The sequence below is a fragment of the Pygocentrus nattereri genome, chromosome 28 (genome assembly GCF_015220715.1).
Source record: "Pygocentrus nattereri isolate fPygNat1 chromosome 28, fPygNat1.pri, whole genome shotgun sequence".
Classification (NCBI taxonomy): domain Eukaryota; kingdom Metazoa; phylum Chordata; class Actinopteri; order Characiformes; family Serrasalmidae; genus Pygocentrus; species Pygocentrus nattereri.
In genome coordinates, this window is record NC_051238.1 from 19,076,683 (window position 1) to 19,103,403 (window position 26,721).

The 26,721-nt window shown below is 37.7% G+C and overlaps 1 protein-coding gene across 3 annotated transcripts; it reads left to right on the top strand.

Moving 5' to 3' along the window:
- Nucleotides 1–1,542: 1,542 nt before the first annotated feature.
- On the top strand, nucleotides 1,543–24,518 carry lrrtm4l2 (leucine rich repeat transmembrane neuronal 4 like 2). 3 transcript variants are annotated; one of them, XM_037535907.1, is made up of 3 exons: nucleotides 1,543–2,005; nucleotides 6,070–7,691; nucleotides 23,622–24,518. In XM_037535907.1, exons 1-3 carry the CDS (start codon nucleotides 1,981–1,983, stop codon nucleotides 23,685–23,687), a joined length of 1,713 nt encoding a protein of 570 aa, XP_037391804.1. In that variant the 5' UTR covers nucleotides 1,543–1,980; the 3' UTR covers nucleotides 23,688–24,518. The 3 variants fall into 3 exon arrangements, with proteins under 3 accessions (XP_037391804.1, XP_037391803.1, XP_017574574.2); XM_037535906.1 differs by having other exon boundaries at nucleotides 1,544–2,005; nucleotides 6,067–7,691; XM_017719085.2 differs by having other exon boundaries at nucleotides 1,545–2,005; nucleotides 6,067–7,740.
- Nucleotides 24,519–26,721: the final 2,203 nt, after the last annotated feature.

A 26,721-nucleotide genomic window follows, 5' to 3' on the forward strand; every position in this document is an offset into this window, starting at 1 on the left:
TCAAAAGAACCAACGGCTGGAATTTGGTTTTTCGTCTTCATTCTTGCAAGAAAATCTTTTTGGCGGTATTGCTTTTTATGCTTTGCAAGAACGTTTTTAATCTTTTGATTTAATAACCTTTTTATATTAGAAAACAGATTAAATTAAAAATAGAATATTCATTTTAAAATGAATTAGTTGTAACATAATACTACGTCTGAGACCCTGGGTGGAGGCTGGACTGCTCTGGATCCCAACACTACATTTGGGCAAAATGAGTATGTAATAGGCTATTTTGAATGGGCTGGTAATAGATGCAGATAATTACATGCCTGAACAGCTATAAAGTAAGTGCACACATTCACAAATTTCTTTCGTTTCACCACTGTCACCACAATCCTGCTCAATAAAGACTGGGACACCTAATTTTAAGCATGCCTGAGTTAATTTGCATAGACCATGAGGCTTGTTCACCTGCTCAGAAATAGGTGGTCAGATGTGCATACTCAAGGTTTTAAAAGCCTTATTTTCTTTTCTGGGGGGGGGGTCACATGCCATTTCCTGGTTTTTGTGTTTTTTTTATTTTATATATGAGGCCCCTGGTGATTTTGTTTGTGAATCCTGGAGTGTGGGAATGTCAGTGTCTGCTCACACATGAAGCAAAAAGGTATTGGAAGCATAGGCTGAAATGGAAAGGAGCTGTCTTAAAAGACTGCTGAAATCCTTAACTGAGGATTGGCAATGTCATTAAAAGGGAATTCAACTGATTTTCAAACATTCTGTATAATTCAGGCATTGAAATGTAAACAAATTCATTCAGATTAGCTTTACGTGAAATTGTATTGTAGTACAGTGGTGGTGATGGGGAGCAGAGGCTGCGATTTCTACACCCAAATTATAGCCATTTACTTTCCAGAATAATGAGTTGACACAAATCTTCTAAGAATTTACATATAATGTTGATAATGGTATAAAAAAAGTGGTAAATTCGAAAATATATATATTTTTTACCTTGGAACACTCGCCATATACCTCTCTGTGATGAATGCTTGTAAAAACTGTTTGAGGCCAAAACTTTGTCTCAAAACTACTGTAAAGCAACGTCTCAGCCAATATATCCATAATCCTTTTTTGTGTAATAGCGTCCAATGAGGCAGCCTTTACAGACATTAATACTCTTCAGATGTTTGGCTCCTATCACCACCAGTGAATGGTTCTGATGTGGCAAGGTTTTCTAGAACCAGCATTTCATCAAACCACTTTGAATGGTTTTGTTCGCATCTTAATAATTTATTTATGTAGAAATTTTTGCATAACTATAGAGCAACTAAATACCCCACAGGTAACCAAGAATTAGAGGGACAATGCACACGGCCACTTTTGTCTGGGGAGCTTATCTATTCTTACTTCTATTTAGTGAATTTTGTGTTTGAAAACCTTGAATTCGTGACTTTTGCAGGTAAAGTGAAATAGCATAATATGCCCTATAGGCACGTAGAGCTATTATAATGTTGTCCACCTACTAGAGGCTGTAAGCCGCGCACCAGCCATGAAGACTGCTTAGTAAAGCAGCCTACTTTAATGTCGAGCTAATGTGGACGGCTTGGTGAAAGCCGTGGGGGGAGGAGCATAAACTGAAACGATTCCTGCCGTTTACCAGCAACGCAAAGACTCTTCGCAGAGCAAATATAACAGCCTGTCATTCACTCGTCGCCTCTCAGCACTCCGGAGTAGCACCTCTTCTCATTAACGTTGCACAGATTTCGCGGATTGGAGATTCACACTCTCGTTAAGCCGCTATGGATACGAACTCCTACCATCTGCACATGAGAAAACTTCCCATTAATATATCGCTTTGCTGACAGCCATCCGAATTCCTTTCATGATCATTTGAATTCGTTGGAAGACGCAGAAACATCACATCGCATAGGATTGTTGATGGAGTTCCATTCCTCTCGCCACAGCGCCAAGGAAATGTTCAGTACTCGACGACAGGATTAGATGTGGGAAAGATCCCATGCCATGGGTAAGAGCGACGATCATCGAAACGTGAAATGTGTATTGTTTATTATTTGGCTTTATGTCATTACAAAGAGCCGTGGAGACACAGCTGATTCGTCACCAGACCACCCCGAAGCGAAGTAGTGACTCATTCCTGACATGTGTTTTTGAGGAAGGTTGTGAGTTGTTTGTGTGCTTAAAAGGTTCTGCTTATGTTCTGTTATCTGTCACTGTATCACACTGCTCTAAAGTTTTAATTGAACTGCTTAAATCAAATAGTGAAATACTGATGATTATTGTTTAAGTAACTGCAGCAATACAATACGAAATGCTAAGATTAGTGCTGTATAATACTTCTGTAATAACATTTTTCATCTCCTATAATGTTTGTGCAGTACTGTCTTAAGGTAATATGTAATATGCATATATAATGTGCATGTAGTAAACTGTACTTGCCCAAACATAGTATAAAATTCTTTGAATACTATTATTAATGGATATGAATTGTCATATATATATATATATATATATATATATATATATATATATATATATATATATATATATATGTGTGTGTGTATGTATATATATATATATATATATATATATATATATATATATATATATAATTACACACACACATCTTTACTGTAACTATGAGTTAAATGCAAATAACTGTTTCAGATCTGAATCATACTGACATCCTTTTTAGAGTACAGGATCTGGTGTCTTGTGGATAGTACCTTCCTGAAATATGCACCATTCCTCATTTCCTTACATAAGAAGTGTGCTGCAACATTAGCTGTTCTTCTTGTTCTTGCTACTTTGTAAGTGCCATACTCTGAGAGGTGTTAAGAAGGATTGGCCTTAGTATGGCTCATCAGGATTGCACCGATTCAAATCCACAATGAGCAAAAATATCTTTTAATGCTATAATGAATCAAGCACATGAATTAGGTGGGCCCTCTGTCCATCAACTTTTCTGATTCTGTGTGCATCATGTGAGGATGATGAGTGCTCAGGCTACTGCAGATCTCCTTTGTCTCACAGTGCTGGCATACAGTGTCCATGCATCAATGAATCATAGACACTTTAATTTAGTTTGTAAATTCTACATTTGCCAGATATTAATCTGTTTACAATACTATTGTAAACTCTTCATTAGTAATACTACTTAAAACTCCAGCTCACACCAGTAGGCTTTGACCATGTTTAATTTCTTCCTTCAGTTTTCTGATGACATTGGTAATGTTAACCTCTTTATTTGGAGATCTATTAAGTTGGATGGCAATAGAAAATCTTGGGCCTTGGATTCATGTTTGTTTGATTGAAAGGCTGCTCAGAGGAGAATTAGGTCCAGCAGTAGTTGGTTTTAACACTCCTTCAACATGGGCCATTCCTGATAAATCAAGTAAGCACATCAACTTAGTAAGTTAGTTTTTAGATAAATAACTAAAGCACATTTATTTAGTAAGTCTTCACCAATAAAGAATATCACGCTGATTCAGTGAATATAACCTACCTTGCACAAACTATAATTCATCCTCTAATATTTATTGTCATTAAAAAATGTATTAGCATGGTGCCAGTGCTTCACTGCATCTACTCAATGCTTAGCGAGCTAATAATGCTTGCTTCAGGAGCTGTGAGAGAATGACTATCATTAAAGATAGTGTACACTTTCCTCTGGCATACTAATCTAATACAATATTCCACAGAAGTCATTAAACTCCAGTTTCTTTACAGCTGTAGTAATAGGAAGCAGGGGTTGTGATGTCTTCAAGGCAATAGCTGTTTTATTTGCTATTATTTTATTTGCTTATACACAGGTCTTTTGAGTTTGAATATATAATGATAAAAATGATAAGATTTCAAAAAAGCCTTATAATGCCCTCAATAACAACTCTTCTATCAGTGTACAATTTAGGCCAAAACCTCTCAAAACTATCATCAAACAGTGTCTGTGTTTCTGTGAGGTAGGTTTTAGAAGCATTAAACACTTTGAATGTTGGTTTTTATCACTACCACTGAGAACAATTCTGACCACTGGCAAGTTTCTCTAGAATTTCACATCAATGATGGAGACTCTGCTGATAGATGACTGCTTACATCACAGCAATTTGGATTTTGAAAAATTGGTTGTGGATAATGTCATGTGCCCACTCATGTGCCCAGTGACTTCATTACAATTTATTGTTTCTATATGCATGAATTAGTAAGCATGAAATAACATGTTCTTTGACCTTGTGATTCTACCAAAAAGATATTTTAGAATTGCTTCAGTGAATCACATTGCCCAGCAATCTGCTTCTATTGCAGACTGTACTGAGCAAGGACATAAATGATCTGTTTCACACAAATAAGACATGGATATTTGCTCTGTCCGGTCTCTAAAAACCATTCAGGACACAATAAGGCTTTTCATGTTCACGTGGATGTGTTAGAGTTCCACAAGTTAGTGTGCTGTTAAGTGAATATTACATTATACACACTCTGCTGCCCCCTTTCCTTAGATAAGCATAACTATGACAGTTTTACTTGTACAGTAATAATGTCTGTCACTTGGTACATATTATTTTGGGGATAAATTAGAATAACTTTAATCTGCTAAGGTCCAAGAACAATCCACAAGTACATTACTACAGTAAATTTCAAAGCTATAACACAATCGAGCCTATGACATAGCATACACACAAAGACACACATATACATGTTCAAATGTGGGCACTGTCTTTAGGGGAGTATCTAAAAGGTTTTCACACATTTACTTTATTTCATTTGCCAGCTTGGAGATTTATTTCTTGCACCTTTGCCATGTTTCATCTTGTTCTTTAATCATCTTCTGTTGACTCCTGCTGGGGTAATAAGCTCTGTGACAGTATAATGAAACACTGCAGCATTCCTTTGAAATATCAGCTTGTCTTCCTGCCAAGAGAGATGGCAGCCACCCCTCTCTCCCTCTCTCAGTCTCTCTTTCCAGCACTCCTGCTGTCCAGCGCTCTTTCTCGAAAACCACAGGCATTTACAGATACCTATAGTGCTTACAGGTTGTGCGTAATCAGTAAAAGAAACAATAAACAAGTTTGTATTTGCATCTTTTGCCTCCCAGTAATATTTTAATGGCTTGCTCCAAAATGCTTGACTGAGCAGTGATCACACAATTACAATAAGAAATTTTACACTGGCTATAACAATGCATCTGATACAATTGCATTGTTGGAACACCACAGCTTGTAAATGAACAACACAGTGTAGCACTCCTCCTGCTTCCCAACTCTGGCTGATGTTAGTTGGTTGTGCAGGAACATGATTATAGTCATAATTTTTCATTTTTTTGTTCAAATTGGCGTAAACATACAGAATTGTGAACCAAGTATCAGCCAAAGCTTTATCACCCCTAGTATAGAATAAAATTGATCACCAATTAATTAGAATTCTTGTAAACTCTGCCATTTTGTACCTCCAGATTTGATAAAATCATCCACAGATTACAACCTAGAGAGGTTTCCATCTTTGCTGATTTGGTGTTTGTAATTTGTGCAAGGCTGTTTGCACATAAGCAGCAGTGCTCTAAGTCTTAATCAAAATATTACTAAGTAGACTATCAATGGCTCGTTCATTTACTCATAAAGTAGTCTAAAACAGCAGTTACCTGCAAAGGAACACAGGCTTTTGCTGTTGTCTCAATTTTCATATCTAAAGTATTCATTATGTGTCCCTTTTGCATTCGTATACATTAAGCATGCCTTGATAAGCTTCACTAATGCTGATCAGGGCCTGCACTGTGCTGCTGCTATTGTTCGGTCTGTATTGAAATATTTCTGCAGATAAAATGTTTTTTATTATAGCACACCACAAATGTATTATACCAATAGGATGCAGTTAGACACAACTGATGACTGTGTAAGTAGTTTGGCCTGCCTCATTGGATTTTGTATTGCTGTTCCACATCCCTGTTTAAAGACCGACAACATTAATACTTGCTCACCAACTCAGTTACTCGTGCACTTATGTGATGCTTCTCTTGAGTTGAAGCTTGCACTGACCCTAGAATGTTCTCTGTTTTTTCCTCTGTCTGTTTCTCAGCAGGCTCCATAGTTTGGGATGGGCGCCTGTCATGTTTCCTTTTCCATGCCTCTGTTCTCCTGCTGCTCAGCAAGGGAGAGAGGGTGTGCCCAGTGAGTTGTCGTTGTGAAGGAAAGATTGTTTACTGCGAGTCTGGTGCCTTGAAAGACATCCCAGAAAACATCTCCCTAGGGTGTCAAGGTCTATCCCTGCGGTATAATAGCCTTCTAGTGTTACAGCCCTACCAATTTGCCCACCTTAATCAACTGGTTTGGCTCTACATAGACCATAACTCCATTAGTAAGATAGACAGCCTTGCCTTCCAAGGGCTGCGCAGACTTAAAGAGTTGATTCTGAGTTCCAATAAGATAATGCAGTTGCCGAACAGCACTTTCTATGCTGTACCAAACCTGCGCAACCTTGATCTGTCAGACAATCAGCTTCAAGCTCTGAGGCCAGGGCATTTCCATGGACTGCGGAAGCTTCAGAACCTTTATCTCCGATCCAACAGCATTAAATCCATTCCTACAAGAACATTTCTGGAGTGTCGTAGCCTCGAATTCCTGGATTTGGGCTACAACCGGTTGCGTGCTCTAGGCCGCACAGCATTTCTGGGGCTGCTCAAGCTGACAGAGTTGCATCTGGAGCATAACCAGTTTTCCAAGATCAACTTTTTCCTTTTCCCACGCCTCTCAAATCTGCAGTCATTGTATCTACAATGGAACCGCATACGAACAGTGAATCAGGGATCACCATGGGATTGGCATACCTTGCAGAAACTGGATCTTTCAGGCAATGAGATTCAGGTCTTGGATCCTGATGTTTTTAGATGTTTGCCCAACTTGCAGACACTCAATCTGGAGTCTAACAAGCTTAGCAATGTCTCTCAGGAGGTTGTGTCACACTGGCTCTCTATCAGTACCATCAGTCTGGCAGGAAACATATGGGACTGCAGTTCTAGCATCTGCCCTTTAGTGGCCTGGCTAAAGAACTTCAGAGGCAGTAGAGATGCCACCATTATATGCAGTAGTCCCAAATCACTTCAAGGAGAGAGGGTAATGGGTGCTGTGCAGAACAGTATGATATGTGAAGAGCTGTTCACTGTAGAGCCAACTACAGAACTTCCTACACTCCTGACCACAACTACCACAACTTCATATACCACAAAACCGTCCACAATCTCAGCCACTACTGCAACCACAGCCCCGAGTACAACCAGACAATCTCCCCATGTTACCATAATACAAAGACTTACCCCAAAGGCTTTATTTCCTGTTCTCTCAGATAACAGTGCTTTGCCTTTACCTTCTTTGATGCCCAGCAGCTTACCCTTTGCCCCAGAGGCAGAATTTGAGCACATGACCTTTCACAAGATAATTGCTGGTAGTGTGGCACTCTGTCTGTCTGTGTCACTTATCCTTTTAGTGATCTATGTGTCATGGCGACGGTATCCCAACAGTATGAGACAATTCCAACAGCATTCGATCAGACGTAAACGGAGGAAAAAAGCACGGCAGGCTGAGCATAGCATCAATTCTCAACTTCAGGAGTATTATCTGAGTTACAACCATGCCAGTGCAGAGACCATGGGTACACTGGACAACGGGGTGTGCACATGCACCATCTCAGGCTCCAGAGAGTGCGAGGTATGAACCATCCCTAAAACACGCATTCTCTGCAACGAGGGAGTCAGAGGTAAAGATTTTTTAAGAGCATAAGAGCCTGTACAGCCATTTCCCCCTTCCCCCCTAATATTAGCAAATTGTGTATATCCTTATGTTTATCAGTGACAGTAGTGATTAACTCTCTTTGGGTGGCATAAAAATTGTTATAACTTTTTAGTACCTGTAGCTATGAAAGGAAGCTTGTTGATCTTTGTAGTTCATTTGATCCATGGATTACATTCCAAAAACTTAGGGTCTTTTCAACTAGTTTGCCATTTCTATTGATGTAATGCATGCTTCATGGTTAGATCATCTGCTCTTTATAATTTGTGTTTGCTATAATCAATGTAGATGTTTTATTTAGCAGTTGCTAAATCATTTTTGGCTTCAGGTACATCATTCATGTAACTCAATGCAGGATATATATATAAATTTACATGTGAGTAACATACATTTGAAAAAAACAAAAACAAATGAGCATGTGAGAAAATGTATGATCGTGTGAAAAAACGCAATCACATAAAAAATGATTTCATGAACTGTTTCATGCCACGTCAACTTATAAATGGTATGGAAGTAAAATGTGCTAGTTGACGAAGGAAAATGGGATGTAAAGTCACGACTTTAAATGTAAATAGATGAGAGGCAGTATCATTTAGGACACTGAGTGCTTTCTCTCCTACTCCTTTTGGCTGATGCTGAATTGTTTGTTTTATAAAAAATCAAACAAAATAGTTGTGATATTTAACTGTAATACAGTTCCTTTCCATTCTCATCTTATCCTTGAATGAAAAGACAAGGACAGACTGGGTTTTACACAGTAATACAAGGCTAGGTTGGGTAAGATGTTACTCTCCTTTTGTTTAATACTATATGCTTCAGTGTAGGAGTTACTGACCTTCGTCCTGTGTGTTGCCATGGTGATAAATGGAAAAGCACCGAGTTGTCACCAAGGCTGACATTCTGAAGCATTTCACTTACTATTTATATAGAGCCGTCACAACTGCTTCCCCCTTCTATTCATTAATTGTACAATTGAAAAAGTAATATGCGCTTTTTCATAGAGCCAGGTTTAGTTATTTCTTTGAAAAGGAACAATATTATGGTGTTTGTGACAAGTGAGCATAAGTATTAGAAATTGCATTTTTACCTTTGTTATTAGTCACACTGGAAGATTAAAGTAACTGCTTACAAAACCAAACATTACAGATTTCAGTAACTAAATTCTTATTCAAAATATTATTGTTTTTTAGTGTGTGTGTTTTAAACCTGGGACGGCATAAACAGCCTTACATATTATTAATCTTCTTAAAAACAAATGTACAGTCTGATAGCACAGGCCCACCCATAAAATCAAGCAAATCTCCATTAACAAATATTGGCAGTAGAATTGGTCATATTGAAGAGCTTAGGAAGTTTAAATGTGGGACCATTAAAGGATGCCAAGAGCTGTCTTGCTAGATTTGCTCCAGTCAACTGTAAAGGCTATAATTGGGAAATGGAAGTGTATAGGAGCAACGGCTCAGCCACAAAATGGTAGACCACGCAAACTCACAGAGCAAAGATGCTGAGTGCTGAAGCAAGTAAAAATCACCTAACCTCTGCTCTATTGCACTCACAATAGAGTTTGAAACTGCCTCTAGAAGCCGAGCAACTGTACATAAGCCTAAAATCACCATGTGCAAAGCTAAGTGCACCTGCAGTGGTGTAAAGCATGCTACCACAGGACTCAGGAGTGATGAATCTCATCACTGTCTGGCAGTCTGATGGATGAATCTGGGTTTGATGGATGCCAGAAGAACGCTTTTTACAACTATTATGCATAATGCCAACAGAAAAGTTTGGTGGAGGAGGAATAATATTATATGGCTATTTTTCAGGGTTTGGGCTCAGCGGTCCAGTAAAGGCTCAGTGAAGGTTAATGTTAATGCTACAGCAGAAGAAAACATTTCAGACAATGATAAGCTTATATGCTGAAGCCCTTTCCTATATGACTATGCCCTTGTGCCAAAGCAAAATCACATTTGGGATGAATTGAAACAAATTATGAGCCAGTCCTGCTCTTCTAATGTCAGTGCCTGAGCTCACAAATGCTCTTTTGACTGAATGGACACATTTGCCCTCAGAAACACTGCAGAGAGAAACTTGTGGAAAGCCTTCTCAAATGAGTGGGGGCTGTTATAGCTGCAGAATAGGGACAGCTTCGTATTATGTCCATGGATTTGGAGTGGGATGTCTAACAAGCTTATATAAGTGTGACGTACAGGGAGATTCACTCAAAAGAGACTGATTATTCGGTAGTAGCTCCCATTAGGATGGAGCAATCAGAACCAAAAAAAAAACTACATACCTTGACACATGTGTAATTGATTGCATTACATATGATGCTGGAAGTGATCTCCGTTTTCTGCCAGACACATTTTGATGCAGTGATCCACATTCCTGAGTGTATCAGCAAGCATATTGAGAAGGCTAAACGTCGTGATGGCTGTCCGGCGCCTACCTCATTGCTCCAATTCAGGGGTATCCCGGCTTGTTCGAAACTCCACATTCTGAGAATCACATTGCTCGGTGTTTCGTTCAGATTGCTTCATCCTAGAAAGAGTTATTACAGAATATTCAGGACCTCTTTTGAGTGAGTCTCCCTGTATAAAATGTATATATACATATATATACATTCTTCCAAAAGATTTTCTCTCAAATGCCGTTTCGAAGATAGTTGTTGACATCACTCTATCACGTCACCTGTAATTGCCCGAAGGCATTCAAATCAAATCAAATTTATTTGTATAGCGCTTTTTACAACGGATGTTGTCACAAAGCAGCTTCACAGAATTCCAGAAAAGACAAATTTTTAACAAGAATGTAATGTAAACCCCCCCCCGGTGGGCAAGCCAGGGTTAGGGTTAGGGTTAGGGATAGGGTTGACTTGGTCTAGTGACTGTGAAGGTTAAAGCATATAATTTATATAACATTCATATAATTTTCACTCATCAATCCTGTTGATGGGGCACTTGTCATCTTGCAAGAGACCACTCCCATCAGAATTCAAATGTTTCATCATAGCTTAAAGGTTACCAGGCAGAATGATTTTGTATTTAATTGCAGTGAGCCTGACCTAACAATATGAAAAGACCCAGAGCATCCCCACAGGATAACATATCTACCACACTGTTTGTTCTCTTGGTAGAACTTGTGCAGAATACAGCATGACTCATCTGACCATATCACTATTTTGCACATCTCTTTAGACCAGTGTCTATGTTTTTTGCACCACAGAACTCTCAAACCTTTAGAAAATGAGTATTCAACTACATTATAAAAAATAATGTTCAATAATATCAATAAAGTAATAAACAATAATATTCCCATTTCATAGTTAACAGTAACTTTAAGTATGTTTATTACTGTTCAAAGTATGTCCAGAGTGTAGCAACAGATGCTTCCATTTTAATCAACATTTCATCAATTTCACTTTACATACACTGTAGTTACATAACACCTTATATGTCCTAGGCATGTAGCTTACTTTACTTGTCGAGTAACGACAAGACGAGTCATCAAATTTGCCATGCCCATATGGTATGCCAACCATTTTATTGCAAATTTTGAACTTCTTGTCAGATAATTTGAAGTTCTCACACTTCTGATTTCTTAGCTATCCTTGATTGTGTAGTTTTAAAGTTTACTCTGAGGAGAGTTGACATGAATGCTTGGCATGAATATACAGTATAATGCATTCAACTAAACTAATTGTAATTCATTTGTTTTTAAAATTGTCCATATATGTAACTAGCCAAACTCAAGCTCAGCTGGGCTAGCTCAGCATTTTTATACTGTCTGAAAGCATCTTTGCTATTTATGTTTCTTCACTCATTTATTTGTTTAAAATGATAATGCCACCTTTCTGACATAAAGGACCCTTCCTAACCTTTTTGTAACTGTATGTGTACATTGGAGGTAGCTAGCTTCACTTCTTTTTCTAAAGGTCTAATGTTAGAGAGAGTACAGCTTACCCAGAAAATTTTTGAGATGCACTTCTGTGCACTACTGAATCCCCAGGACGCTGTTTGCTGGGTGTTTTTGGTTGGTGGACTTTTCTCAGTCCTCAGTGACTGAGCAACACTGCTGTATTTGATTCACTCATACAAGTGCAATACACTCTTCACTCTCCAACACACCAGTTCCATGTCGGTGTCACAGCATGACAGAATGATCCACTATTCAAATGGTGTCTGCTCTCTGGTGGTCCTGACCACTGAAGAATAGAGCGAAAGGCAGTTAACAAAGTATGCAGAGAAACACACTGGAATTGTAGATCTGCAAAGTGCACCTGTCTAACAAGTGGACCTGATAAAATGGACAGTGAGTATAGAAACAAGAAGCGTCCAGTCGTTTAAGTCTCACTTCAGATGTGCTTTAGTGTTGCCAACCTGCCCTCTGAATGACCTCAAACACTCAATCTGAAAAATATGTGCATCTAACAAGAAAGGAAGCTTCACCTATCTTTTATTCTCTGATTGACACACTCAGCACACAGAACACTCTGGTCCTATTGCAAACAGGGAATGAAGTAACCCCCCTGTAGGACCTTTTAAGTAGTGGCTTTTTTGGGCCAAGAAGCAGGTCCTTCACAGGATTAAATGCATTTACTAATAGCACAGAGGAAAAAAAAACAATTTCACAATGGACTTGTAAAATTTAATTAGAAATATGAGAAGTGCTCCCATTCTGTGAGCTTGTGTGGCATACAACTTTGTGTTTGAGTTGGTGGTGATCCTTTACACTGACAGCAGCTACAGTTGAGAGGAGCAGCTCTAGTAGAAATTCATTAATTGACTAGCAATTCATTCTCATGAAATAGGCCTACTGAATGTTTTATTAGTGCATGTTTAATATCAGACTATACAAACTAGGCTATGTATCTATGTGATATAATGCTTTAGAATGACTTTGGATGTAATGTTATAGGAAAACAACAAATTCAAGAATCCAAGCTGCCTAAAGGTTGGGGGAAAAATGACCTAATTAATGTATAAAGTTGAAACATTATGAAAACATGAAGGATTGCAAATGCACAAGCATGATGTGAAAGGCAACAGACCAAGAGGAGGAGGATGTGCCACTTCACAAAATCGTGAAGTGCAAAAAGAACAAACGGTTATGGAGTGTTAGTGTAGTCGTCTATTGATCACATCAAATAATTAAATGGATTTCATGAAGACTGCATTAGAAATCATTTAGACTTCCTACACATTAAAGCTCCACTTGGCTTTCACATAAAGCAAGGGCGCTGAACCAAATCATCCCAATTTAATTCCTGGTTCTTAGATCAAACTCTGTTCAGTTCAAAAAAATGAGAGCTGTCCCCACAGAACCAACAGCCATTAAAATGCTGTGAATCACTGACTTCTATATTCCTTCGAGCCTTTTCCTTTTATGTGGAAATCTTTTGACCTATGTATATTTTGTAATAATAACTAGCATTGTTTGCACAGATAGCAAGTTGATTATAAATCTTACAGTAATATTCTGGGTGAATGATGTAAATTGAAATATATATTCATTGGTTGGATGGCAGAAGAAGTGGAGCAGATTACATATTCAAGTGAAACCAAGGAGTGAGGTCAGTCATGCAATGACAATCTCTTTTTCTTGACTTTTTTCCATATGCAGAGAAACTCTGAATGGCTAAATCATAATGTGTAATCACAAGGAAAGAAAAAAACAGAGGACTTCCTTTTATAGTTGAAACACATTTATTCAAAAACTTTTTTTTCTGACATTTAAAATACCAGAGCAATCCTTGCCCACAAACAAATACACCTGTGTCTTAAAAATCTTTGTTGTTTTGCTGTGAAAAGACAAGATTTCAAATTTCAGTATAGGGATCTTGACTCCTGTTAATGTCCTCAATACATAATTATGTTGTTGTGGGAGTATACATTTAAAAAAGTAATTTGTTGCCACAGACACCAAAGAGACAGGGGCCCACAAAGCCTATACTTTTTTGCACAAGATAGATTCTTAAACACTCATTACATATTCATTACATAGTAATTAAAGACTAGTTTTATATAGCGTCCCAACAGCGGTGCTTCTGTTACAACTCCAGTGGACCTCTCTGGGCAAACGTTCAGTGGTTTAGCCTGGTCCAAATTGATTTAGACTTTCAAAAATTTCAGGAAAATGAAGAAAAACAGCAAAAATGGCACACGATTATTTGAGACAGTTTATCAAAGGTAAATCTAACTACAGCAGTGAAATAGAAATGATGCAACAGAGCTGTCTACACAAAAGTCCACGTCATACTGCAAATAGTTATTTTTTGAGTTTTCAATCATAAATTAAAGTGCAATGATACCTTCTGTTTTTGTGTTTGCCATCCATTCTCTAGATTATAAAAATATAAAAAGATACAAGTGAAGTAGAAAGTGGTAGAATGTCAACTATGTATACTAAGAACACTTTGTAGGTTCCACTTCTGTCTTTTATTCTGGGTAATTATAAATTATTATGAATTCAGAAATTGTTATCTATAAAAACACTTGTTTATTCATAAATTTACTTGATTCCTTTTTTGTAAGTAGGTTTAAGTGGACTTTGAACAGTAGATGTGTCCAATATTTAATGGACTATGAAAAGGATCTGTTCAGTATGTGTCACAACAAAAATAATGATTGTGAGGTGGACTCACTTGTCCTGCCAGCTATTTAGACATTAATGGCTGTGTGTTGAGTTCTTTTCAGAGGACAGTAAATCTGCACTGCTATACAAGCTGACTGACTACTTTAAATTATATCCACATTGAATTTCTAGTGTTGTCCCATGAAAAGATATAATAAATATTTGCAGAAATGTGAGGGATGTACTCACTTTTGTGAGATATGGTAAATGACATTGCCGCCTCAATTGTTGACTGCAAAGTACACTTATATGTTGATGACACTATCTTGTACTGCTTGAACTGCTTGACTGACTATATTGCAGTAGATAAACTACAGCATTCATGTCCTACACTCGGCTTTTTACAATCATAAACTAGTTTTAAATGTTGAGAAATCTAAATTTATGCTGTTTTCCAGAACATTGATTTTAGCACTTTTAAAATCACAACCCTGAAGGGATCTGACATTGAAAGAGTCAATAAGTACAAATACCTTGGAATATGGCTAGATGACAAATGCTTTTTTAAACATGTTAACAAGCTTACCTGTAAACTGAGACAAAAATTTGGTTCACGGTATCCTAACAGTAAAAGTATTAAATGTATGTTTTCAAAAGCACACAAGGAAAAAGATCATGAAGCAACATTATTGCCTGTTCTGGATTATGGTGATATACAGATATGCACCTGTAACTACTCGGAAATCTCTAGACTCTGTGTACCACGCTGCCTTAAGGTTTATTACAGGTGACCCCTACATCACCCATCATTGTGTACTATATGAAAAGATTGGCTGGTCATCTCTGTCTGTACATCGGGAAACACATTGGCTTCTTTATATCTATACAGCACTTGCTGGCCATATGCCATTGTTCATCACAGAAATGCTCAGTGTAAATAATTGAGTTTATCAGATTCATTCCAGTGACTGGATCACCCTCCATGTGCCGAGAGTTTTTATAGAGCTGGGAAAATCTTTGAGCTACAGGAAACTCTAAAACTTCGCTCTCTGGTGTCACATGAACGTTTAGAACATTTATTCTCTAACCACCTTCAGACAACCGGCAACTGCTTTATTTGATCATACTTAATTATCAATATGACTTTTGGTATGTTTTAGCTATGTCTTAGCTATTGTTAATACTTTTACTTTTACCTTCGTACTTATTGTCAATTTATTGTCTAACATCTATTTCTTTTGTTTCTATGTTATTTATTTTATGCTTATCTGCTCTGTTATTTGATAAGTTGTTATATTGTAATTTTAATCAGTTTATTGGTACCTTCTTATTATTAAATTTTACTTTATGATTTTTATTATTTTATTATAGCATTTGATTTATCTTTTTACTGTACAACTTCTCAATCCCTGATTCCTCTATTACTCTGCTACATTGTAAATGAGGGTCTCCCTCAATGTATTCAGAGTTTAAATAGACGTTTTTAAGTAGAGCGCACGCTTTATGCGGCGTCAAAAGCCTGACCAATTCTGACCCTCTTGCCTTGCCATATGGTTACCACGTCTGGTGTGAAATGTGCATTACACTTCATGGTTTCCATAAATTCATCTGATCCACCTTAACATTTTGGGATGCAAATGACACTGAAACAGATAGCTAACACACAAAACTAAATTAGCTACTATTCATCAGCTTCAGTAATTCACCGCATCAGACCCTGCTTGACGTTAACCCTTGGTTTATGTAACGGTTAAAGGTACAAAATAATTTTTACTTTTCAGCCATGCACCTTCATTACAGTAATAATTACAACTTACTATGTGGTCTGGACTAGGATCTTTGTAAAACTCATTGTCAGCCATAAAATGTGCTAATGGGGGGTGGAGGGGGGCTCCAAAATGAAAGATTTTCACTTTCAATCTAAATTTCATCTTTTTTCTTTGTTACTGTTTTGCTTATTTGCCTTTTGAAAATGGTTATATTTATTTCTTTTTTATTGCCTCTTCCACCCCATCAAGTTGGTGCCCCATCACTGGCCTTGTAAACTGTGATCTTTGATACACACACACACACACACACACACACACACACACACACACACACACATATATACAAGATACTTTACTGTATACTAAGACACTTTACTGTGTTTGTTTATTTATATTTTCTTTAAGGTTTCCTGGTAAAAATACATTTACTGTTGAGGTTGCTAATTTTAAACCATTTTCTTAGCTGTTTAAGACTTCTGCATAGTACCGTACAAGAAGGAAAGACAGAAAAAATTGGAAAAGTGAAAATGCAGTCTGGATTAAAGGTGCCCTTTAAAAACAAACAGTGTAAGATTTTAAGTCTCTGTCAGTTTTTGGCCTCAACAGAAAGGAAATGTCTAAACCTTTTTGGTAGTTAAGACTAAATTACAAAATAATGTTCCTTTTTTTCATCTAGACCTAGCTCTTGATCTCTGGATGACGAGTGGAAATGAGAGCTTCAAAATAGATGCTGTATGTTCAAAGTCAGCATACATTAGAAAACTGTTTAACTACTGCAAATAGATATTATAAGGGATATAAAACTTTTGTGACCTGCATGGCCATAAAGAGACTCTAGTTTAATGATTAAAATGTTCACCTGTTTTAAATCATTTTTCAGGGTAATTTCTGGATATAGATTTTTGGATACGATGTATTCAGTACCTCATTCATTCCCATTGCAAGTCCTTATATACAAGTAATGTTCTGAAAAATCCAATAACAGTAAGGGATAATGAGGTTATTATTATTATTAATGTGCATGCTTCCAAAGTTGATTTTATTTCATTCATTTATTCATAGCCCACAGTGTGGCCAGGCCCAATACCTTCAGCACCTCTATGATGTGCGGGAAAAGCTAATTCTTGGACCTTGAAATTTAAATGCAGTTAAATGTGAAATCCTATCCAAGAACGCATTAGTTCTTAATGTCCCTGTTCTCTCGCTTCCTATTCTCATCTAATTTTTCTCTCAAACGTCATATTCCCGCAAATAACATAAAAAATAAAAAAAACACACTTTAATTTCCTTTAGATATTCATTTGCATACTGTATTCATGACTGACAAAAGGGGGAATTACTGCATGACCTAAATATTTACTCCATGCACCAGCTATCTGAACACTGTGTCTGCATGCGGGAGATTAAATCCAGTATAGGTTATATGTATTTACTATATGTGGTGTGTATTTGTTTAATCACTGCAGTTCAGAAAGGGAGCTGAATAAGGTCCAATTGCTGTGCCAATTTTCCTCCTAGAGCGTAATTAGATGAATTCGTCATTATTGATGTTTTCTTCCCTCTTTCTGCAGATCTCATCTTTAGTATTAGCTAATATGTGCACAAACATGGGAAACTGTTGATGTTGATGATCTGGCCCATCACTTAATTTGCATTTCTGTATGACTCACAAGCTGCTGAAGCTTTCATGATTTATATGCTTGGGTATTTATGCCCCCTGCGCTTGTATCTCATAATTCATTCTTTTTCAGGTTGATGACTGGGCTGTACAGTAGGAGTACTAACTTGGTAAAAAAAATATATATATAGCAGGATGTGTACAAACACATGCACAATCCTTCACCCTGACACATACATTCACTGTAATGCAGCTGTGTTACTGAAGATCTACTACTCTTCAGAATTTAGTTCCAGTTATAATGGAAAGAATTTCTTGAGATCTAACCTAATAATACATGAGTCCAAACCCAGTCCTCAAGGCCCCCAGACATTCTTTCTTTCCTATGTATGGCATGTTCAGTGCAAAAAAAAAAAAATGCAGACCATCTAAGGGGCCCCGAGAACCAAATTGGGATCTAATGTTGTAATGCAAACATGTCTGGAGATGAACTGGTAAACTTTTTACACTGATTACAACAGAGAAATCTGATGAAAACAAGGGTATGTCTGGAGTAGTTGAAAATGAAATTTAAAAAGCTATTTTTATTCAAAATCAATGTTTTAGAAAACATCACCTGATTTCACCTACATTTTCTAAGCCGCTTATCATTCTGGGTTGGGTGTGGTTGAGGCAGGACACACCCTGGAGTGTGACTGTTTGTTCACTCATGTTGTAGCCTTGTGTTTTTGTTTTACTTCTTGGTTGTCTAGTCTACATTATTGTTGCATGTGGTGGTAACAAAACAGTGCTCCAGTGAATAGCTTTAAAACCAGTTGTTTTTTAGTGTGCGTTTATACAGTTTGACAATTTCTGAATTCCATTGTTGAAATGTAAATAAAGTAATTCGGAGTGGTTTGATGTGAAATGGTATATTGTAGAGAACCTTCTGGACACACTACAAAGATTTCTTAGCATGGGTAGTGATGGGACCCAGGTGTCACAACCTACACTGCATATATAGCCATTTAAATTAATATCCAAAATGACCAATGAACCTACACGTGTCTTCTGTATTTTAATATGTAATGTTAATAAGAGTTCAATTAAGGAAGTAATTTTACTATTTTTATTTAATGGGAGGTTCATAAAGTTTCCTTTGGGTACTTGTTACGGGATGACGGGGAGGCGGACCCAAACGTAGAACTGAAACCCAGCAAAAAGGGTAAGGAGATATGTGGGGATAAACAGGGTGTCCCTGAGCTGGGTGACATTACCGCTGCGCCACCAGGACGCACAGGCAGCCTCGGGTGAAGCCCTTCAAGGAAGGGAGAAAAAAAGTGTGGGAACGAACGACAAACAAAGGAGACGCCACGAATGGTGCGCTCAAACAAAGGCTTAGCTGGAAAAGGGAGATAGTAAAGAAATAATCAGAAAACGTGAGACACTACCTCTGTGATTTTGAGAGGAAGGTCTGGCTTAGGTAGGGTGACCACCTGTCCCGCTTTACGTTGCACTGTACAGCAATTTTACCCTTTGTCCCGCGTCATGCAAATTGAGCATTCTGCCCCGCTTTTTCATTCCACCCTAGCTAAAAAACACCGTGGATAGGTTTACGCTTAACTTTTGTCCAATAGTTCAGAGGACAGTAATAAAAGCGGCAGTCGATAGGCTGAGTCGTATGTCAATCAAGCTGACATGCGCACAAACGCCTCCTCAACATTGTTAACAATCTCAAATTTGAGAGCGTGCTGTTCGGTCAGGCTAGGCAGCCATGGCTAGTTTGGCCACGAAAAAGAGAAGATGCGGTTTCAGTAGCGGATGGACAGCAACATACTCTTGGTTAAGACCGGTGGATGGCGAAGCAGAGAGAGCTTTTTGCATTTTATGTAAAAGCAGTTTTTCTGTCGGGCATGGCGGAGAATATGATGTGAAGCGACACGGTGCATGTGAGTCTCACAGAAAAAGAGCACAACAACAAGAAACATGCAAATCCATGCAATCGTTTTTCATTAAACCAAATGACCCCCAGCTTGATAAAATTTCTGCAGCAGAAGTGACGAGCATTTATCATGCTGTACAACATGCTCATTCATATCGCTCTACCGACTGCAACAACAAATTAGCCCCAGTCATTTTTCCAGATACTGAGATAGCAAAGAAAATGTCGTGTGGCCGCACCAAAGCAGCATCCATCCTAACTGATGTTCTTGCTCCGGTCACAGATGGCCATTCTTATCAAAAATTTTTGAATCTTCTTATCAAAAAGATTTTGATTTACCTTATTTGCACTGAAATAGTTCAACTTTGTATAGGCTAGGCCTAAAATGTTGCACTAAAATTGTTAAAACGTATAGGCTAGGCCTAATATTTTGTTGAACTTAAATAGGCAAGGCCTGTTATTTTTTTGTGCCTTGTATTTTAAGTTGAATTTGATAAAAAACTGAGACCATACTTTTAGTTGCATAATGCCTGGTCCTTTGGACAGTTGACTAATTTGATAGTCCCAATAAAGACAAGATGTTGCAAAATTAGTGTTTTGTCTTGTATATGCCTATGCCTTAAACCGTAGCAACTTTGGGCTATTTTTTGGGTCAGGTAGTGTCTTAATCTTTTGGTTGGTGGGGTTGAAAGGCAAGAATAAATGTTTCTTGGTAAATTAGATAGACATTATATCTTAAGCTTAAAGTTATTACATCTGTCCCACATTGTCCCACTTAAACTTGGTACTTGTCCCACATTTTGTCTGCCTGGAGGTGGTCACCCTAGCCTTAGGTTGTGCAGGTTTGCTGCTCATGGAGCAAACACTTTAGCAGAGCTTGGAACCTTTTGAGCTCTTAGTAGTGATTGGGGCAGTTCCCCTCTTTTGTTTTTCTTTCTTTTCTCTTTTCTGTTTCCCTTTTCTTTTCACTGATACTGTACCAGTCACCCCTCTGCAAAGGTATGACAAACATTGGCATTTGCCGCCACCTTAAATAGGGAATTCCCAGGTGTATCAGTAGGCGGTGCAGGCTGGGCGCCTTGCTGCCGACACCCTTTGCTGGCAGCAGGCGGTGTAGGCTGGACACCTTCCTGCCGACGCCCTCCGCTGGCAGCAGGCGGTGCTGGCTGGACGCCTTCCTGCCGACGCCCTCCGATGGCAGCAGGCGGTGCAGGCTGGACGCCTTGCTGCCGACGCCCTCCGCTGGCAGCAGGCGGTGCAGGCTGGACGCCTTGCTGCCGATGCCCTCTGCTGGCAGCAGGCGGCGCAGGCTGAACCCTTACAGTACTATTTTCCATATCTCTCTGCCCCATGTACTTAAAAAAAAGGCTGTATATTCATAACCATTTCATTTGAAAGCTTTCTGGTGAGGTAGAATTCAGAGACAATTGCATTTCTCTGGTTCCTTTTCTAAGTTTCTATAGAATGAAGCATTTTTTACCAAAACATTCTGAATGGCTTTGTTAACATCTTACCAATTTAATCATGCAGATATTTTGAAAATGTATCCAGAAAAAAAACCTAATGTTTAAGTATGCGTTCATTAACATTCCAAAGGGGTATCTATTAATATGTGCTTCTTTTGATAAGTTTAAACTAATTCACTTCATGCTATTTGATAGTATACAATGTCCATATTGACAGATGAAGGAAATGCTGCTGTATGTATTTGAACATATATTAGAGGAGGATACAGGGACATTTCACTCAGTACTATTTGAATAAAATAACCTGTTATACAGTTAGACCACTACAATATAACACAATGCAACGAAAAAGCCTTTCAGTGAAGCTAATGGTAAAAGACTGGAACACCGGGATGAGAATATTTTCATTGCTGATGGTCTCTTCAACCTCTGAATTAACAAAGACAAAATACAACTGATACAAATGAAACTATGACTTCTACTCTTTTCATAGAGATTCATATGTTAATTGTGTCAGCAGAAATAACTAAAATATGCTGGTTGATGGAAATCATGAGGTCATATTGCATATTACATATTGCATTTTCTTTATGCACACAGAATTTCTGCTTTTGCAAAAGGCAGAGTAATTATACGTAGTGAGTACATTTTCACACAGATTTATTCTAGTGTGTTTTTGTAAGGTGGTTTCCCCTAAAACAAACAAACAAACAAACAAAAATCAAGCTGTGCAGGCACTATGTGTGAAAGCCCCTGGTTTGATGGCCTTAGCACACGTTGCACAAACACAGATGTTAAATCTCTGCCAGTCCTCCACATGTTATACAAAAGAGTGCTGATTTATTCAAAAGGCAGTAATTATGACACTGCTCTGGGCATTCGGTTAAAGGAGATTAGAACCCTGCTGTTTTGTGTTTCCCAAGAAAACATAAATAGTATATATGCAGCTAAGACCTACAAAAAAAAAAATAAAGGAATGAGGAAGTACAATGATCAAAAATTGCTATTTTGTGGAGCTTAAAAGACGCTGTTGCATAATGAAACAGGCTGTTTTTTTATTTCTCTGTTCTTTCTTCTGGGTTATTTATTTATTTATTTATTTTTACAGAAAGTAGACTCAGAGTTCTCGTCACTGCAGATGGCACTAATCAGTATGCATGAAGAGACTCATAATTACTGTAACATTCGGCTATGTAGGAAAGGTTTCTCTTCCAGAATGAGACATTTTAATTGAATCTCTCTGTCTAAATAATTACTTTTTGGCATAAATGTGATGAGTCAGTGTGTGGGGTTCTTTTAAATGTCAAAGAAGTTGGTTTGTTTATCAATAAGGATTGACTCTCTCCACCTATTGTACAGTTTTACGTTTTAAAGGAAGCCACGTTAAACATTTCCGAGGCCATAAATGAAAGATGTCCAATGTTGCATACTTGGACTTTTTGAAACTGCTCCTGGACAACTTGAAATGTTTGGAAGGTGAGAATTGCTCATACAAAGAAAGAACTGAATGAGGAATGAACAGTCCAAGGCTATTCTAGTGCTATTTCTAAACTTTTACTTAAGTGTACTTACTAGTGTGGATTTTGACCTGCCAAGCTCTGGCGGCGAATGTGTAAAGCAGGACAGAAGATAATTTAACAAAATTTTGTTAGTAAATTATATATGTAACAGAATGTCCCTGAAATATCACAAAGCTCTGTATAAGAGAATTCAACTCTTTCACATTCTTAAAAACACTTCTAAAACTATGGATGGAGTCTGCAAAGAAATCTTTAGGATTAAGCAACTTCTCATTGCTCCTTTTTTGTTTACTTTTTCATTTTATTTTATCATTATATGTTTAGATCATAAGACAATCGTGAAAAATATGTCCTAGCAAATGTGATATCTCTGAAAATGTATGTTAATTGTTGGGTGGTACTTTTTGTCACCATCTAATATAGTCAGGTTTTGTCTTTGATAAAATAAAAGTACATTTAAATTTCAGTATCCGGTAAATATCAGTAAATAAAAAAAGTTCTTCACCAGTGTATTGGTACTTGCTGCTTTCTGTCATGTTTTGCAGTTACTGCCAGGAAAAAGTAGAAGCACATTATTAGTCATAAGACTATTTCATTCACATTTATATTACTTATTCAGCAAATTTCCTTTCACTGTAATTTATGCAGACATTTCTCGATCATCTACATAAAAATGACAGAAACTTCAGTGTGTATTTTGCATATTTCATTCGACATTTGCTATTTTCATCAAGTAATGTTTATGCAATTCAACAAAATATGCCTACAGATAAGTGGATGTGAACTTCACTATATACAGTGCAATGTGTTGTAGAACAAAGAGTTCCTAGAGAAGCTCATATTCTCATGTTTATGCTTTCAGAAAACTCATTTCAATACGCATTAGTCATTCCACAGGCTATGTGAACTTCAAAAGAGTTTGGTTGTTAGTTATTTAGTGCACATGAGAAAATATCTGAATCTAATTTATTGTTGTGTGGTTTTCTTACAGAATGAATACCCATATCCCAGACCTCTTCCAGGTGCCTGGTTGGGAGATGTCCCCACTCTCTACTGATGAGAGAAAGCCCCATTTGAAACCATCCACTGCCCAAAAACAATTTGTTTCAATAAGAAACCAATTCATTCTGGTTTTGTCCAAGGATTTCATGTAACATAATGCAGCTTTTCTGCATCTGCATTAGACTGAATAAGATGTACTTTATTTCCTAAATTCCTTCACTTAGGAACTCATTCATTAATAAGAGCTAAACAATGTCTCATCCATTTGAGAATATCCATTCTTCATATTATCTTCAAAAACACAGCAAATCTCTCAGGATGGGTAGATGAAAAGAATTTGAGAAACATTTATAATGGCCAATATTATGACGGTACAATGGTTACTTTCTGTGTCCCCCTCTAGGCCAATCTGTTCTATGCTTCTGGATCATTGATTCTGTGCTGTACGGTACTGTATGGTATTGTTCTGTAGTATTCTATGACTACTCCTGGGCTCTCAATGGAGGATCAAAGTATAGTTGATCAGTTGTGCACAAACCGCAGTTTCTAGATGCCTCTTTTAGAAAAGTTCTTTTTGTAGGTAAGTAAATAAATAAATAAGAAGCCTGTAGAGAAATCAGCTTCTTAGTGCCATTTTTTTTTAGAAGAGGTAAATCCACTTCTTCCACACTGACACTACCCAGACTGATTTTAGGCAGACCACAAGAGACTGAAACTGTGGATATGTTTGTTATATCTGTGTTTTTTTTCTTTTATGTGAGAAACAGAATACTAAATCACTCATATAAAAAGTGCAAGTGTTGTCATATATGAACGTTGTGTGTTTTTACATGTGGTGTATAGACATGCTCTAATTATTAACAGCACAATAAATTAGTTGAATATATGCTTCAAAAATATTTTGATATCTTATTATGCATTAGATATGTATTAGTGTCAGACAGTGAGAATAATTTAAACTGCTTTTGATTTAATCAGATTTTAACATAACTCCATTTTAGGTGTTACAGGGTGTCATTGAGCAAGAAATAACCTCACTTAACCTCCTAAGTTATCAGCCCTTCTGTCAGAGAAAAAACTACAATAGAATCTGGCATGAGTCTACAATCCATCAACCATCAGAGAAGAGACTGCCAAGCTCTAGTGCCTCCTAGCAAGTTACTGACAGTTTTAGCTCCAGTACAGCCTGTACTCATAGGGGAAAAAATAAACATCCACAAAATCCCAGTTTCTTCATGGCTTCCTGAAAGCATGAGAGCTTCACATGTTATGTGACATAACCTTGCCTTAAACAAGTGCTTGATTTATAGTTCAGTACTTTATTGCCTCATTTTTTACTGGCATATTGAAATGCAGCTTTACGTTATATACACTATATTTCCATATTTATTTAAGTATTCACTCACCCGTCCGAATCGTTGAATTCAGGTATTCCAATCACTTTCATGGCCATATGTGTATAAAACCAAGGACCTAGGCCTGCAGACTGCTTCTACAAACGTTTTGAAAGAACGGGTTGCCAATTTTCTACAGAATCAATCACTACAGACCTCCAAACTTCATGTGGCCTTCAAATTAGCTCAAGAACAGCGTAGAGAGTTTCATGGAATGGGTTTCCATGGCCGAGCAGCTGCATCCAAGCCTTACATCACCAAGCGCAATGCAAAGCGTGGAATGCAGTGGTGTAAAGCGCTGCCACTGGACTCTAGAGCAGTGGAGACGTGTTTTCTGGAGTGACCGATCACGCTTCTCCGTCTAGAAATCCGATGGACGACTCTGGGTTTGGTGGTTGTCAGGAGAACGGTACTTGTCTGACTGCATTGTGGCCCCTTCCTGTTCCAACATGGCTGCACACCAGTGCACAAAGCAAGCTCCATAAAGACATGGATGAGCCAGTTTGGTGTGGAAGAACTTGACTGGCCTGCACAGAGTCCTGACCTCAACCCGATAGAATACCTTTGGGATGAAGTAGAGTGGAGACTGTGAGCCAGGCCTTCTCGTCCAACATCAGTATCTGTCTTCACAAATGTGCTTCTGAAAGAACGGTCAACAATTCCCATAAACACTCTTAACCCTTGTGGAAAGCCTTCCCAAAAGAGTTGAAGCTGTTATAGCTGCAAAGGGTGAGCCGACATCATATTAAACCCTATGGATGGGATGTCACTCAAGTTCTTATGTGTGTGAAGGCAGACGAGCGAATACTTTTGGCAATATAGTGTTTTTTCTCTTGAAATGATTTAATCTGTTTAATCATGCAAATATTTTGAAAAAGTATCCTGAAATACCTACCTTACATTTAAGTATGCATTCATTCACATGCCAAAGGTGCATCTTTTTGTAAGATTACTTAATTTCATGCTAATTGATAGTATAAAATGTCCATATTGAAAGATAAAGAAAATGCTGCTGTATGTATTTGACCATGTTATAGGAGGACACAAGGACATTTCAAATCAAATCAAATCATGTTTATTGTCACAGGACATTACACAGGCATGAAGGTGAGTGAAAATTTTAGGTGCATAGCCCCCCTTAAATACAATTTAATTTATAACGTATTGTAGACGGAACGCAAAAGGCGGAACTTGGAAATGTGGAAGTGCAGCACCCGGACAGTCTGTGACGTGCACATACTAAAAACACAATTGAATGAGTGAGAAATCCGACCAGCATCCTCTGCATTAATATTAGTAGCAAATTTGTTGCATTTAACACAATCTATTGTTAAAACAGTGTTAGAACGATCAGCAGAGCAGAGCTGCAAATGAGGATTATTATATTTTTATCAGGACAGTAAAAGAGCTGTATGTTGTCGACCCCTGAGGTCGAAACCAAAACCGAAGTTATGAAATCACTGAAGAAAACATGTAGGATAGCTGTAATGTGCTGCATGGACACCCAGTGCCACAGAGTCATATTTCACTGTAACTGTACATTTTATCGCAAATGAGTGGCAGCCTATGTGTGCTCCAAACAAGAGCAGTGAATGAGAGCCTTCCAGTTCACTTACCACATCCATTTGATTTATTAATAAAAGATATTGGAAGTAAATTCATTATGGATCTTTACAAATACTTTGCTTAAAAACT

Coding starts and splice junctions, on each gene's coding strand:
- lrrtm4l2 (XM_037535906.1), top strand. CDS start 1,981: ATGTGGGAAAGATCCCATGCCATGG. Junction 2,006..6,066: donor GGAAAGATCCCATGCCATGG/GTAAGAGCGACG, acceptor TCTGTTTCTCAG/CAGGCTCCATAGTTTGGGAT. Junction 7,692..23,621: donor CAGGCTCCAGAGAGTGCGAG/GTATGAACCATC, acceptor GTTTTCTTACAG/AATGAATACCCATATCCCAG.